This window comes from Dermacentor albipictus, chromosome 10 (genome assembly GCF_038994185.2).
Source record: "Dermacentor albipictus isolate Rhodes 1998 colony chromosome 10, USDA_Dalb.pri_finalv2, whole genome shotgun sequence".
Classification (NCBI taxonomy): domain Eukaryota; kingdom Metazoa; phylum Arthropoda; class Arachnida; order Ixodida; family Ixodidae; genus Dermacentor; species Dermacentor albipictus.
The window spans coordinates 94,652,266-94,669,643 of record NC_091830.1 but is presented as its reverse complement, the minus strand read 5'-3'; the positions used below and the strand labels follow the sequence as shown (position 1 = coordinate 94,669,643).

General features: G+C 47.3%; 1 protein-coding gene across 1 annotated transcript in view; it reads right to left on the bottom strand.

Annotated features, from left to right (window-relative positions):
- LOC139050280 (uncharacterized) overlaps positions 1-17,378 on the bottom strand; it is a 55,900-nt gene that overhangs the window by 28,720 nt on the left and 9,802 nt on the right. Inside the window, exon 2 of the mRNA XM_070526488.1 lies at positions 6,043-6,226. Within this exon, the coding sequence (XP_070382589.1) occupies positions 6,043-6,226 (184 nt within the window). The remainder of the gene's footprint in view (positions 1-6,042; positions 6,227-17,378) is intronic.

The following is a 17,378-nucleotide window of genomic DNA, read 5'->3' as shown; positions in this document are numbered from 1 at the left end:
TACCCACCACCGCACGCCAACCTAAACAAGAAACAGGCGGTTGCCTGGAGGCAATTGCAGACACACACATATCCTAACCTGGTGATCCTTCACCTCTGCTACCCCGACATATATCCGTCCGACGCCTGTAAAGCGTGCGGAGCCAGAGCGACGCTGCAGCACATGCTGTGGGCATGCACCGGTAGCCAGCAGCAGGAGTCTCCGACGAACGGGATAAAAATGGCAGTCTCGAACCGAGGGGCGCGTTGGGAGGCGGCCCTGCTCAGCCACGACCTCGCCGATCAACTGTGGGCCGTCCGGCACGCCGAGGAAGCCGCCCGGGTCCAAGGACTCGAGGCCGTCACCTAGGCTGGGGTGCTTATGGCCCCACCCCACCCAAATCGCCGGGCATTTTCAATAAAGTTTCCACCACCACCTTAGACATCGTTTTGTATTTTTGCAAGGTAACCAGAGCATCGATATCTGTCTGAAGAAAATATCTGTGCTCACGCAGCAATTTGATGCGTATGATTTCTTCCGCACCATCTCCGCATGCGTATGCGCGGGCACGAGCTGCTGCGCACAGGCAAGAGTACGTGTAAAATGTCCTCGCATTTCTGTGCAAGGCCACCCATATAGCACAAGGCCTGCGCACTCTGCTTGAAGACGCCGTGCTATTAGGGCCCACTGTCGTAGAATCAAGTGGGAATGCTGTCGGGCACGCCGCAGTGATTGTCACCTCGCCGCTTTCATCGCGGCGGGCACGGCAATGTAAACGTTCGCCCTATTATTATGACGTCATGAAAGAGTGTAGAAAACTTGCGATATCTAGGTGTGGTTGCTTGGGATGGCACATTTTACTATCCCTTGACAACTTACTGTGACGTCAATTGCAGAAGGACATTAGTGGAAGACTGAGTGTCATGGTTGCCCCCGTGCTTGCTCAACATGTTGATGACGTTTCTATGGCTTCCGCGTTATGTCGGGGCGCGTTCAGTTCTCGGAGGCCGGGGTGTCAATAATATGGTTACAACAACTTGCGCGTGATGGCCGTCGGCGCACCAAAAAGTTCGTAACGTTGATGTGTCGTTCCGATGGTTGTAACACGTGGCGTGGATGTGCGATGCTTAAATTTATTGTAAAACCCAATGCCGTAGTTTTTTGCCCTAAAGGACTCGCAATAACGTTCGAACGTAAATTGCAGATTACCTTTTTAGAAATGATCATTCCGTCATTCGTCCTTATTACATCCTGTCTTCGATGTACACAATATGACCGCATCGGGGCGTTACAATCGGTGCCGCCCAAGCTGTGCCTGACGCGTTACATTGCTCCCTTATCTTTCAGGAACACGCGGTCTGTGACACACGGCGTTGGCCATCTTGTGTTTTTCAATGTGCTGATAAATATGGGCACATGAGAGTTTCGTGCGATTAACATTCTGCGCGAACTTCCCAACGTGTTTACAATATCTATATATTTCTATGCCTAGCCTTCTTACGCAAGCTTGGGCCTAAGTATGTGACACTATAGAATGAACCGCTTCTTTGTCACTTCGAATAACTGGTTACATGCCACTGGGTATCTGCTACCCTTGAAAGACAGAGAGAACCCTCTAAATTTTTATTCCAGCGATGGGTGGAATAGATCCCGCGTCATATACAAGTATAGACAGTCTTGTCCGAATACTCATTCAGACATGCGCGACACAGATTTAGGGGCGTCGCGGTTAGTTGGGGCGGCGAGTTTGATGGCGTCCTTATAAAGGAGTCTGGATGCTGTAGAAGCGTCGTGCATGAGGCGCTTTTTTTTTTCGTTGGCAACACGTTCTGTCACTACTTAGTTCCAATGCCTATTGTTGAAACGTAGAGACTCGTCCTTGGAAATCTGCTGCCAGATCATTTTTGTTCCAATTTTATACTAATCAGAACACGGTCCATGCAATCGGTCCACGGCCTTGCGCTCAGCAGCAGAACCGTATTGACGTTGAAGCAGATTCTTCAACATTCTGTCATGAAGGATTCGTCATTTCAACCTGTCATTGAACTGACATTTCTTTCAGAACGTTGTAACAGATCACGTGTAATCGTGTAACAATTACGTGTATTTGTCGTGCAATCTTGTGGCTTCGTACTTGCACGGTGATGGGCACAGTGTTGTGTCATTGAGATATTACAAGATCATTGCGACAGACAAAATGTGCGTAAAGTTATGAAAGACTCGAAGGGACAAGGCCATATGATGTCTGGTGCGCTTTGGGGCGGGGCTCACAAGCACCGGCAATTTCGGCATAGAAAAACTGCCTACCGAGACGCCCGTGACCACCGTCGCAGTAAAGATACCATCCGTATTCTTTCTGCTACAGTTGCTTCAGTGCTGTGTGTAATGATTTTTACTGTGAACTATGCCACAGTGGACGACTTAAGCCCGAGGCGTTTGCCCGAACAAACAATTCTGCAGCATCAGCTTAACTCCAATCATAAAGCAGTGCAAGTACCCTGTGCTTTCAAGCGAATACCGTTCTATGACTTTTTCTCCCGCCTTCTTGAGCGGTGGCTGGTAGAGGACGAAATTTCACCGCTCATACGAATTCGCCGATGTAAAGATAACGTCTTTAGAGTTGTGAGGCGGGTTCACAGCAGAACGCACTAGAGCCCTTTGAGACGCATGAGCCCTCGCGTTCTCATGCCATCTCTTCTCTGGGTGGTTTGCATCAGAAATCATTAGCAATCACCTTCAGGGCAGGCACCTCTCGCAAAGCTACATAAAGCACACAATTTGTATGTATTGACACCTAGAGCACCCCAATCGATGCACCAGTTCAAAGCTGTCCACAATACTGTGACTATAGAATAAACGATGAATATCATTACTGGAACATTTATGGGTCTATAAGAGCATCGTTCCTTTATTAAAACGAATGGTATTCTAGAGATGTTCCGCTATGGTTTATATTGATGGTCATATGGGTATTTCCTGCACTTCCTTGCTATCCATCTTTATGTGTAAATGTTTTACCACTTTTTTTTTCCATCTATACTGCCCTTCTATCTCGTCGTTGCGTCCAAACTCTTGCAGGGACAGAAAGAAGAAAACTCAATTATGTCAAACTCTGGTATTTTGTACTTTAAAAGGCGCAAAACATTTATCACTCGCCCTCTACGAGATTTGGTGGCCAGGCCACAGTGCACTCGACTCGGTCTAGAAGATATTTCAAACAGTGAGCTCATTTGTAACATGCCATTCTAATGTGCTGCAATGGGGAATAATGAAGCAATAAAACTACGGACGCCGATCAAAAGAAGTACTAAAAAAGGATTGAATCTTAAAGACGTAGAGCCCTGTTCACAATGGTATGCAGGAGAGTTCACGGAGGCTTACGTGTACTTCAGAACATGACGTAAGCAGCGCGTGTATGACGGGCGGAAGGTTCGCTCATTTCGATTGAGCGTGTGAAGTGTTTTTTGTATCTCCAGCGATTACAGATAGAACCGCGATTTCAGTCACACAGTGTCGACCCAGCCGAGGCTTCTGTGCTGGAGCTAGGTCTGCATTTCAATGTTGGACCTGCCCCTGACGTCAGTGTGATTGTGTGTGCGGTGGAGTGCGCGGTTAACCAAGACGACCCGTCCCGCCGTGACGAGGCTCGCACCCGAGCTATTGGTGTCCTTTCTGAACTGCACGGGTGGAAGTTTGTTTCCCCTCTTTCTGCATAGGAATGAAAAGCTGTCAAGCGACTTCAGGCGAACACTGGAATCGTGATTCTTCCCGCTGACAAGGGGAACGCAACAGCGCTAATGGCACGGCTGTCTACAAAAACAAGAGGTCGGCCCTACTTAAGGAGAAGGACACTTACGTGCGGCTCACTCGGGACCCTACCTTCAAGATTCAGAGGGACTTCCAGGTTCTCCTTGATGACGCGTCCCGCTTCGTAGTTCTCGAGCACAAGTCTTTGCAAATTAAGCTTCTCTGTCATTATGGTGCTGCACCTGCACTTTATGGCTTGCAGAAGGTACACAAGCCTAACGTCCCCCTGCGTCCAATCGTTAATTACACCCACTCCCCTCCCTACGAATTGTCCGCATACCTGCACCAGCTTCTGGCTCCACTCATAGGAAAGAGCTCCACGCATGTGAGCAACTCATGCGACTTTATTGAAAAAGTTCGTGATTTGTGTCTAGACGACGACGAGGTGATGGTTTGGTTCGACGTGGTGTCGCTGTTTACCTCAATTCCGACTGACATGGCGGTGGAAGCATGCACTTCTATAGAATCTGTCAGGATTTTGCCAGACAGGTCGCCCATTCACGTTCCCGACCTCAATAGGCTCCTCTGCGTTTGCCTTGAAAACATGTACATCTGCTTCGACAGGGTCTTCTGCAGGCAAGTCCATTGTACGGCAATGGGTGCATCCGTCTCTGTTACCGCAGCCAATCTTACGATAGAGTGTTTGGAAAGTCGTTCTCTCGCGTCCTTCAGTCCTAGGCCAAAAGTTTTTCTGCAAAATGTGGACGACTGTGTTTGTGTGATTCGGCGCAGCGCTTTGGCGTCGTTCACAGCGCACTAAACAGTCTGGAAATGGCCACCCAATTCACAGATGAGATAGAGGTCACCACACGCAATGGACGGCTCTCGTTAATCCTATACCGTAAGGACACTCACACTGGCCTCTACCTGAACTTTCAATCCGTTCATCCTGAAAATCACAAAAGGTCGGTTGCTGCCCCCCTGCTCAACCATGCGAAGCGCATTTGCATCACAGCAGAAAGTCGTTCCACTCTCTTGGACCACGTGCGAGGAGATCTCTCGGCAAGTGGCTATCCCACGTCTTTTTTTAGTGCTGTGGAACCCTGCTTATCCAATTCAGTCCGTCCGGCTAATCCCCGACCAAGAAGGCGTGCTGCCATACCCTACGTTCCAGTGATAAGCGAAACCTGGTCTCGCATTCTGCGAAGTTATCACGTTGAGGTGGCGCACGTGCCCGTATGTAAACTGAGGCAAACACTTGTTGGCCTCAAGGACAGGCTTCCGAGAGAACCGTTTCCCGGCTTACCTATAATACACCTTGCGCAGATTGCGACTATCCATACATCGGCGAATCGGGAAGCTTCAAACAGAGACTGAGACAGCATCAGAAAGATGTCGAGAAGAAACCTGCAGTTTCGAATGCCCTTGCCGACCACACGGACGCAACGGGCCACTAGATTGACTGGGATTGCTCTAGAGTTATCGGCCAAGAGACCTGAAACCGCGGCTGTATCTGGGATCGCTGAAGATACAAAAAACACGTTGCACGCTCATTCGAAATGAGGGAACCCTCCACCCGTCATACACGCGCTGCTTACGTAACGTTCTGAAGTATACATAAGCTTCCGTGGACTTTCTTTCATCCCATTGTGAACAAGGCTTCGGTAGGGAAGCCGAAACGTCCTTTAGATTTCTTCCTTTTCTCGTACTTCTTTTAGTCGGTGTCCGTCGTTTTTTTGCTTTATGCTTCATCCCGACCAGACAGGCTTTCGTCAAACCTTCGGCTTCAATGGCGAATAATATTCTCACCTGTCCTAATCAACGCGGTGCTTTCTTTTCACTTGTGAAATAACCCTTACTGACATGTGAAATGTTTCTAGTAGCTTCTCTGTACACAGAAATACAAATATTGCTAATTGTCCTTTTTTGTCCGAATAGCAACAATCCTATCATCATGGGTGATTTTCCCAACTACAGCCGGTCTTTAGGCCATCAGACATCTTCAGTTTCACAACTCTCAACCCAGGAAGGCAAACATTTTGGGTCTTGATAATTTATTTATAGGTTTTACGCATGACACCGACAATATAAATTAGAGGCAGGACGTAGTAGGGGGGGGGGGGGGACAATAATTCTAACTACCCGGGGCTTTTTAACCTACACTTTGTTTTATCGATAAGCTTCCGTCACTGCCTTTATGGAATCCATGGCCTCGAGCTAAGCGCTGGAATGCCATAGCCACTCTGCTTCAGTATAGGGTGGTTTTTTTACTGTATTGTCATCACTGAGAGGAGTGACCGTTTAAACACTACTTACTTTGTTCATGCACATCCCGATTGTCTGCCCCCGCAACATTGTTAATATGCTGTGGATTTCCCGATGAGGAAGTGATGAAAGGACTCCTCAGAGGCCCTCCTTCATAGGGATTCCGTTGCAACTGCTCGCTGTCGGATTGCGTAGGCGAATCAAGTTCCTGCGAAATTTCGCTTGTTTCACCAGCCTGCGAGAAGCCAAATGATGAATGAATGAATGAATGAATGAATGAATGAATGAATGAATGAATGAATGAATGAATGAATGTTTGATGCTAAATGGCGCAAGAGCCAGGTATGGCCAAAGTGTCCCATGCTCGTGGTAATGAATTCGCAGCATAGTTATGTGTTCTATGAAGTTGATGATACGTGGCTATAAAGGGGCCTTAAAAATAGTTGCTCTAAAGTGCGTAAAATCGATGTGTAGGAAAAGTATGGCGATGGACAAACGACGTACTACGAGTGTTAAGATGTTTTGCGAAAGAGCGATACGAGGTAGATAATATGTCAGATGAAAAATTTCACTGCAGCACTGCTGCCTCGTTAGAGCCTTTCAAAACCAAGAGCGTGGAGGCATGTGCTGTACAAAACAATTATCACGGCGGACCTCCGGAAAAAGGATGCACTACTAATTTAGTGGACCTATAACATGGGGGATAACACCATTAAAAATAACCGATGGGTGTTCTTGGGGTTAAAGAGTTGTTCTTGACCAAGAAGCATAGCCGGATGAACAGAATACAATAGCAATATGCAACAGCAAAATGTTTCTTTCTCTCAACTTTGGCCTCCCAGCACCAGGGGGAGGTTGGAAGGTCATTTCCAGTAAGTAGAAAATTATGAGTGCTAATTGTGTGTCCTATTCTGAGACGACAGAAAAGGACATCGGTTCGCCGCGATTTTGTTGCGGAGGGCCAACAACGTAACAGTGGCTTCATCACGCCTCGCGTATTTACTTCTCCGTCTCACACGCGTTGTCACTGGTTCCGCAGTTTCTTTCGTAAGAAAGGCTTCAGATCTGTGACAGGAGCAGCAGCGGTAGGATTAACAGCATGTGATGCAATCGATGTGGCCCATCTCGTCTGCCAGAACGTTACTCTCGATGCCCCTATGTCCAGGCAACCAGCATATAATAATATGCTGGTTTGATAGATGATCTTTACGCAGGTAGGAATATAGCTCATGAAGTACTGGATTTTTGTGCTTACAGAGCGAAATCGAGGCCTTCACGCCGCTTCAGGAGTCCATATATATATAACTGTTCTTGGAGTTTTGATTTCCGTATATGCTTCACAGCCGATAATAGTGTGCAGGCTTCGGCTGTAAAGATACTTGTTTCCGGATGCAATACATCGGATTTTGAGAAGCATGGCCCGACGGCTGCATGGGACATCCCGGCATTTGACTTCGAATCATCTCTGTAGAACTCTGTGCAGGAGTGCTTGTACTGGAGTTCTAGAAAATGCATTCGGATTTTGACCTCTATGGTGTCCTTAGTAACTTCTAGAAAGGAGATGTCGCATTCTACCACCTGCCACTCCCAAGGATGTAACAGCTTGGTTGGATACATTAGGCAGTGCTCGAGGAATGGGACATGCATTTCATCGCTAAGCTCCCTCACATGCAGCGAGAAACCCTGTCTTATAGAGGTACAAATATGGAAAGTTAGAGCACACGTCATGTCGTTAATGGTATTAAAACATGGATATTCATGATTAGACTATTTTTAGAAAATATGTGAGGCTGATGTAGGTTCTCTGCAAATGGAGTGGCCATTCATTTGAATCTGCGTAGAAGCTTTCAATAGGGCTTCTCCTGAAAGCGTCAGTGACTGCGCGGACACTTAGATGATGGACAGTCTCTAGCATCTTTAGCGTGCTCGAAGCGGCATAGTTATATACGACTGCACCATAGTCCAATCGTGACTGAATTATGCTCTTATAAAGATTCATCAAACACTCCCTGTCGCTACCCATGCTGGGTCGGATATACTTTTCGGTAGGTTGTATGTCTTTCAACATTTTTTAAAGATATTTAATGTGTTGAATGAAAGTAAGCCGGCAGGCAAGTATATTATATAGAAATTTATGCTCTTGGTAGACAGGTGTTTATATCCACATAGTTCAGCACAAGGATCTGGAACCAGGCCTCTCCTTATCGTAAAAAGAACGCAATATCTTTTGTGGGGGTTGATTTTACATCCGTTTTTGTCTGCTCACTTGGACACTTTGTTCAAGCCCTGCTTCACCTGCCTCTCGCAAACTTCGAGGTAGCAAGATTTGAAGTCTATTATAATGTCGTCCACATAGAGGGAATAAAAAAGACCTGGTGGTAATAAAGCCCGCAGCGTGTTCATATTCACGATAAAGAGCGCGCAGCTAAGCCCGCCTCCCTTGGGTACACCAGTTTCTTGCTTAAAATGTCGCGACAATACGCGGCAGATACAATTCAACAAACAGCTTTCAAATACGTTTTGCATATTTCCACAATTGCTCATTCCTGACAAATCTCGCAAGATCCCGAAACACCACGCTGTGTCATACGCCTTCTCTATATCGAGGACTATCGATAAAATATACTGTGTATAAATGCATCGCGGATATAACCTTAAATGCGCACAAGTTGATCAATTGCGGAACGCCCTTCTCTGACGCCACAGTGGTAGGGATATAGTATGTAGTTGAGTTCAAGGAAATGTAGAAGACAAAGATTAATAATTTTCTTTTTCAAAAAAGCTTACAAAGGCAAATTGTAAGAACTATATGACGATAACATACCGCAAAGGAAGGGTCATAACCCTGCTTTAAAGGATGGACCACAGTCGCTTCTTTCCACGTGGATGGAAGGTATCCGGCAGCCAAAATAGTGTCGAATAATGCGAGTAGTGTAACTTGTGTGTCAGTGTTTAAGTTTTTGATCACGTCATACATGATTCTATCAGGTCCGTTGCAGTGCTCTTGCATGAGGTCAAGACAGCTCTCAACTCGGTAACTCAATGGCGCGTTATACGGTTCATTTTGCTTTTCTATATCTTTGTAATTAAAGGATTGAGAATAGTTGATTGAGCTTGACACACGCTCATAGTGCTCCCCAAGAGAGTCTGCCTAGTCTTGCAAGGTACCCCCATGGTGGTCCACAAGAGGCAGCGGATGACTTTGTTGCCGTTTTAGCTTTCTTAAGCCATTCCACACTTTAGCCTCCTTCGTGTATGAATTGATACCCGAGAGGAAGGTCACCCAGCTTTCTCTCTTTGCCTGACGTCGAGTCCACTTTACCTGTGGTTTATTTTTTTTGACTCAATTAGATATTCGGCATTTGGCGATCTACGTAACACGCGCGAGCCCTTGTTCCACCAGGAAACACGTCTTGTAAGTTACCCATTCGTTTGAGGGATAAAATTTTCAGTTGCATCCATAATAAAAGCGATAAAATCATCTATCGTAATGTCATTCATAAAATCTCGTGGTAGATTCTTTAAAATGCTCTCAGTCTACCGATGATATTTTTCATCGAGAAATATGCGGAGGGTTCTCATGTAGAGGTATCAGGTTTAAACTTGTAGCAAAGTGGTCACATCCATAAAGTTTATTGATGGCGTTGCATTCTAGGTGAGGCAGAAGAGAAGAAGAGCCAATTGCTAGACCTATCCCTGAATACGTGTTGTGCTGGATACTGCAATACGTTGGCTCCTCATTAAACAGGCAGGCACTAGAGGTCATAAGAAAATTTTCAATCGATCGACCTCTGGCTTGACATCTCGAATATCCCAACATCGTCATGTGGGCAATAAATCACCCGCGAGTATGTATGGGCCAGGAAGCCAATTAGGTTACAAAAATTGCTTTTTCCGAGATGATAGCTGGTATGTATATATAAAACTCCCTGACTGGTTTATTACAAACGATTGCCCTGACTATCACTGCCTCGAGAGGCGCCTGAAGGGCGACGTGTTTACAAGCTACAGACTTCTCCGCAAATGTTGCAATCCTGCCGCAGGCATTAGCCTCGTCACAGTTTTTTAGAAGATGGTGCAATGGCGAAGAAAATTAGCGTTTGTGTGTTTCAGATGTGTCTCTTGAACACACAGCAGCTTTGCATTACGTTTGTGCAGTTCTCTAATATCTTCAAAGTTAATAATGAGTCCTCTAACATTCCATTGTAGTATTTCTGCTTCCATTATGATAAATGTGTTTTGTGCTGTGTGTTTAAGATACGGAGATTAGCTCACGTGCCTTTGCTGGCGCTGTGAGGGGAGGTTTCTCTTTTTTGGAGCAATCGCGAGAGTCTCGCTGCTTCTTAGGCGCTGGTGGGGCCCGCTGGCCCGTTGTGTCCATCGCCTTCCGGGCTGTACCATGAGCAGCTCCGATTTCTGCGGAGCGCAGCTCAGGCCACAGGTCCTGGCATACTCGTGGACGGTCGTTGCCGCTCTCTGCAGGGCTTCCTCCGCCCAAGCATCGGAACCCGCGCGGTTCGTCCACACCGTTATATCGTCGGCATAGAACGCGCGGTCCACGCCCTCGATCTGATTGAGTAGTTCGGGCAGGGGCAGGAGTGCTAGGTTTAAAAGCAGAGGCGACAGGACAGACCCCTGTGGGGTACCCCTGTCTCCGAGCTCCACAGGCTCTGACCGTTCATTTCCTATCCGGATAGTTGCTGTTCTATTGGTTAGGAAATCTTTGATATAGGCATAGGTCTTGCGGCCACACCCCGTCTTGCGCAGGTTCTCGAGCACGCTGGCGTGCTCGAAAGAAAGAGCCGCCGCCGAACATAATCATCACCATCGACGGCACAGAGATCAAACCAACGCAGCAGATCCGGATACTGGGCCTGCTGTTGCGCAGCGACGGCAAGGCGCACGCAACCGTCAACAAAATCAAGACCACATCCGAGCAAGTCCTGAGCATGATCCGGAGAGTCACCAACCGGAACAGAGGAATCAAAGAAGAAGACGCACTGCGCCTGGTGCAGGCATTCATCGTGTCACGCGTAACGTACTCCGCCCCGTACCTCCAGCTTGCGAAGGTGAACCGCGAAACGCTGAACACGACGATAAGGAAAGCAGTAAAACTCGCCATGGGCATCCCAGTCTGCTCGTCAACGCAGAAGCTGCTGGAAATGGGTGCCCACAACACGGTGGAAGAGCTGGTAGAAGCACACCTATCCCACCAGAGGGTAAGGCTGAGCCGGACAGAGCACGGTCGGGCCGTCCTACGCAAGATAGGATGGCAAATTGAACAGCTACCGACAACGGAGCCGCTCCCCACAACGTGGAGAGACATTATTAAGACCAAGCCCCTCCCCAGGAACATGCAGCCGGGGAGGAACAACGAGAGACGCTCTGCGCGGGCCAAGGCACTGGCACGACAGCTGGAAGAGGACCCCGAAGTCCTCTACGCGGACGCCTCACTTCCTAAGCACGGAACCAGAGCAACGGCGGTCGTCACCACCATCGATAAACGGGTCACAGGCGCGTCGATACGGACGACGAATACAGCCGAAGCAGAAGAAGTGGCCGTGGCCCTCGCACTCGCACAACCGGGAGTGAGGACCGTTGTCACAGACTCCCAGACCGCTTACGCAAGCTACCGCAAGGGGAACATCTCTTCCGTGGCACTAGCGATCCTCAACAAATGCAAATCACAGGGGCGGGCCGTTGAGCTCGTGTGGGTCCCGGCTCACTCGCAAGTGGAAGGCAACGCACTCGCCGACTACTATGCCCGAGAACTGTCGATCCGGGCTGAGGACGAGCCAGGGCTACCGCAGCCCATGACAAGCTACAAAGAAATCACGCAAAGGTACAGAAGCGGCAGATGTAGGCTTCCCCGTCCGCATCCGCAACTCAACCGAATTCAGCAAACGATCGTGCGACGCACGCAAGCGGGGTTGCTAGCGCATCCCGTACTCTTGCATAAGATGTTCCCAACAGAGCATGACACTTCATGCCCTTTTTGCAGACGGTCAAAAGGCACTCTAGCACACATCCTTGCAGAGTGCACTAAGCTCAAGAACCCCCCCCCCACCATCCCTACCCCCCACCCTCCCCAGCCCCAACCCCCCCGAGTGATGGGAGACCTTGTTGTCCAGCCCCGACCTACCGACCCAGCTCGCGCTGGCGGCTAGGGGCCAGGAACTGCTGGACGCATATGGGACCTGAGAAGAAGGTTCCACACCATCTGCTGCCAGCGCGCACCAACCGTCACTAATGGCTCAGCACAAAAGTTGACTCTCTCTCTCTCTGTCCATCGCCTCTTGCAAGGCGCTCAACACGCGCTCTTCCGAGCGCTGTGTTTGAGGTGATGGCCTCACCACGTCGGACGAGACCCTTCAAGCCACTGGCCCGGAGGTCGATGGTCCCTTATTCTGGGGTGCCCGAACAGCGCTTGCTGTGGCCACCGGGGAGCCAAATGGCGCCATCACCGGCTCCCTGCGTGTGGGCCGGACAACCGCCGGAAGCCATTGTTTCGCCGCCCCCTGATGCGTCACATCGGCAAATGAGTTCTTGGGCAGGTAGGCTACTCGTCTGTGTGCCTGCTTGAAAGTTATGTTTTCCCTATGCTTTCATCGTAACAATTTCTTTTTCTTTCTTGCAGGATGGGCACAACCGTCAGTACGCAGAGTGCTCCCCATCACAGTTTACACAGTGGTGAGTCTTCTCGCAAGATTCAGATTTATGTTCATGAGCACTGCATTTCGCACAGGTTTGGCGGCCTCGGCAGCTCTGTGCGGAGTGACAGGGGGACAGGAAAAGGCAACTACCGATCTCCCCGGATGGGCCAGTCCGGAGGTGCCGTCTACGTGAAGCCGAGGCCAAAGGGGTGTGTTGCTTTCGCCGAGGGGCCTTAGAGGTCCAGACACTCAGCATCGTCTCACCCCCGAAGATCCTCTTTTCCGAAAACACTGCTAAGATGCGCACATTTAGACGCCGGATGGTCCAACCCTCATGTGCTCGAGTACGTGGTGCCCCAACACACGAAACTGCTGCTGGCACAGACGCCATTGTGGGGTGCAAGAAGCCAAAGTAGTTATAAATGAGCCTGTCTGTCAGAATACACTACGAGAGCAGAGGGAGTATTCTTATACGAAAATAACATTAGATCCATGTAATGATTGTCGCAGTTATCTCGTCGGAAACAACCCAACAAAGATAACGTCACATCATTCGTCACTAGTGAACCTAGTGAATAACTGCAACGTTTATGGTAGGCACCTGGACCACAAATTTGCTATCGCAATCGATGGTTCGCCTTTCGGGTAAAATTACGGCCTTCTTGAATTAGCAGGTAGCGTGACACAAGTTGGGCACACTTTCTCAATAATATTCTAAGACTGAAAATTCTTCCTTAGAAAAACACGAAGTTGTTTTGTGGTTGAGAAATGCCTTACAGGACTCTTTATGGGGCATTGTGTAAGGACAAGCGAGTAAAGCTGCACAAATGAAGTTAAGAACCTAACCAAATGCACACAAAGGTAACCAAACATATCAACCATGGGAGCAAACCGGGAACAATACCAGTTGAAAATACAACTAAAGAACTCTAATATTACATCGATGACAGGCAACCAACTAAAAGCAAAAAGACAATCTAGAAATCACGTTATACTAAGCGAAGACTGAACGCATGAAGAGACGTTAAAGGCAACACCATCGAAAATTACAAAATGAAAACTATATGAACATATAACGGCCAAGCAACCAGCGCGAATAAGCCATAATGCAGAAAAAACTTAAATTGACAAATGGACATCATAGGAAGGAAAACATTAAGGTACTGTACCTCACAAAGGATGTAACGAAGATGGAAAATAACAGCAAAGGGAATTTATGAATGCGGATAAAGTTGCTGCTGAATTTTTTCGGATTTACATTTTGCAACCATGCACTCAGTAACTTTATTCCACAGACGTAAGGCACGTGGAAGTGTTGAAGACTAAAATGCGTCTTTATTATTTTAGATGCCCTTGAAGCGTAGGAGATTCTGTAATCTAAGTCAGGTGTATGACCATGTTTCTAGGCGTCAAAGATCTTGCCTCAATTGATGCAAGTATTTATGAAAGTGCGAAAATCGGCTATGCTACGCAGTTGCATAGCACCTTCAGAGAAAACGAAATATTTATTTGTCTTATGTAGAAGTAATTGCCATATTTGCGAGAAATAAATTAGCAGGTCAATTTTGTTGTCTCTAACTATGTAGTTACATTATTTTGATGGGAAGACGAGATGGGCTAAAATCAGATTTTGTGCGGCAAATATATAATTTACTAAGGAATCACGTTATTATGGCCTTGTGGACGCTGACCTGTCATAAAAACTGGGAGCCCTCAGGGTTAGCTTAGGTAATAATAAAAACTGCACGTGATCTTCAGTTATATCTTCGACTCTGGCTTTAAACGAGCGTCAAAAAGCACAACACCACGATGGCGGCCCGAGATTGCAGTTGACAATAAAGAAAAGGTAGAATTTGTCAGTGTAGGCGTAGCTAGGAACATCAATTTATGTTAGGATTGCATCTGTGTTCGTCCTGTCACCGGGAGTACTTTGACTGGATACGTGGCGCGTTCTCAGTTTTCAACAAGCATGCCCATGTAATCGGCTCTGTCTGCTGAAAAATTCAATGAAAATGTGTCGTAGTGTATTCAAGCCATTGTAGGCCAAAGGAACACGGAAAAACAGGACAGGCCACCACGGGTACTAACTCATACTGGTTGATTGGGTCAACCCAAGAATAATAGGAAACAACACATACACTCAGTATAGCGCATGCGTATCTGTTCTTCATGGCAAAGAAAAAGAATATTCAAAAAGGCGTGTCTCACTACCAAAAGAACAGATCACCGTGTCGCTAACGCAGTCTGACTCTTTCTAATGATGATGATGATGATGTGTGTTGTTTTGTGGCGCAAGGGCCAGGTTTGGCCAAAGAGCGCCATGACAAATGGTGGTGTTCACGATGTGTTATGGGAGATGTGACTTGGCTGTAAAGTGGCCTAAAAATAGTCGCTGTAAAGTGCGTAAAATCTGCGTGCTAAAAAATTATGGCGATGACTAATGACGAAGACTGTGAAGATTAAAATCCATCGTAAAAGAATGATGCATTGTTTAAAATATGCGAGACGTTAAATTGCTTACAGCACTACAGCCTTGCCAGAGCCCTTGAACCACAAGGGCCTAGAGGCATGTGCTTATTCAAAATAATTATCGCAGCGGCATCCTCTGAAGAGAGGAAGCGCTACGAAAGTGTGGGGCTAATAAAATGCAACACAACATCTTTCAAAAAACCTAAGACGGCGTTGGTGTCAAAGAGTGGTTCTGGACCAAGTAACATAACAGGATGAAGGGGGATGTGGTGTTTGTATGCTAAGAGAAAATGTTTTTTTCTTTCGGGTTCGGCTTCCCGACACTCCAGTAGCACGTGGAGGACGGTCAGCCTCTCCCCGCATCTACCACAGGTTGGAGGCTCGTTTCCCGTGAGTAAGAAGTTATGTGTTCCAAAAGTGTGTCCTATTCTTAGACGGCAGAATAGGACATCTGTCCGACGGGATTTTGTTACAGGAGGCCAGAAACCTAATAGTGGCTTTATTACATGCAGTTTATTATTTGTTTCCATGTCCCACGAGCATTGCCAGTAGTTCCGCAGTTTTCTGCGCAAGTAGGGCCTCAGATCTGTGACAGGGACTACTGCGGTAGGATTTACAGAATACGATGCAATTGATGTGGCCATCTGGTCCGCCAGAACATTGCCTTCGATGGCCCTATGACCGGGCACCCAGCATATGATGACATGCTGGTTACATATATACGTTTTACATTGGACGGAATAGAGTTCGTTGATGACCGGGTTTTTGTGCTTAGAAAATGACATCAAGGCCTTCACAACACTGAGGGAGTCCGTATATATAACTGATTTCTGGAGTTGTGATTTATTTATATGCTTTACGGCCGACAGCAGTGCGTAGGCCTCAGCCGTAAAGATACTAGTTTCCGGATGCAGTACGTCGGATTCCCAGAAGGATGGACCGACGGCTGCATAGGACACCCCGTCGTGTGACTTCGATGCGTCTGTGTAGAACTCCGTGCAGGAGTATTTGTGCTGGAGTTCCCGGAAGTGCGTTAAGATTTCAATCTCTGGAGCGTGTTTTGTAACTTGCATGAAAGATATATCACATTGTATGAGCTGCCACTCCCACGGAGGCAGTAGCTTGGCTGGATGAATTAGGGGAAGCTCGAGGAGTGGAACGTGCATTTCTTCACTAAGCTCCCTCACACGCAGCGAGAAAGGCTGTCTTACGGAAGGACGATTGCGAAAGAGTGTAGCATATGTCATGTCGTTAATGGTATTAAAACAGGGATGTTGAGGATTTGAGTGGACTTTCAGAAAATATGTTTGGCTGATGTATGTTCTCTGAAGATGAAGTGACCACTCATTTGATTCTGCATATAAACTTTGTATGGGACTTGTTCTGAAAGCGCCTGTGGCCAGTCGGATTCCTAGATGGTGGACAGGGTCTAGCATCTTTAGTGCGCTCGGGGCGGCAGAGTGATAAATCACAGCACCATAGTCTAATCGTGATCGAATGAGGCTTTTATAGAGTTTCAATAAACACTTCCTGTCACTACCCCACGTAGTCTGGGATAGAAGTTTCATTATGTTCATTGTTTTGAGACATTTTTCTTTAATATGTTTAATGTGGGGGACGAAAGTGAGTCTGTAGTGAAGTATGACACCTAGAAATTTGTGTTCTTTGTTTACTGGTATCTGTTGTCCACACACTTCTAAGCAGGGATCTGGAACCAGGCCTCTCTTCCTTGTAAACAAAACACAAGAACTCTTGTGAGGATTGATTTTGAATCCATTTTTCTCTGCCCACCCTGACACCTTGTTCAAACCATGCTGTACCTGTCTCTCGCAGACTGCGAGGTTACAGGATTTGAAAGCTATTTGAATGTCATCCACGTAGACAGAGTAAAAGATAGCGGGTGGTAATGAAGCACGAAGCGTGTTCATCTTCACGATAAAGAGCGTGCAGCTGAGAACGCCTCCTTGGGGTACACCCGTTTCTTGCGTAAAAGGCCGTGAGAGTGCATTGCCGACTTTTACCCGGAAGGTACGATTTGACAAATAGCTTTTTATTATATTAAGCATATTACCGTGGATGCCCATTTCTGACAGGTCTCTTAAGATTCCGTAACGCCACGCCGTGTCATACGCCTTTTCCATATCGAGAAATATCTATAGGAAGAACTGTTTATGTATACATGCGTCCCGGATATTTCCTTCAACACGTACGAGATGATCGGTTGTGGACCGCCCTTCTCGGAAGCTGCACTGATACGGATCAAGC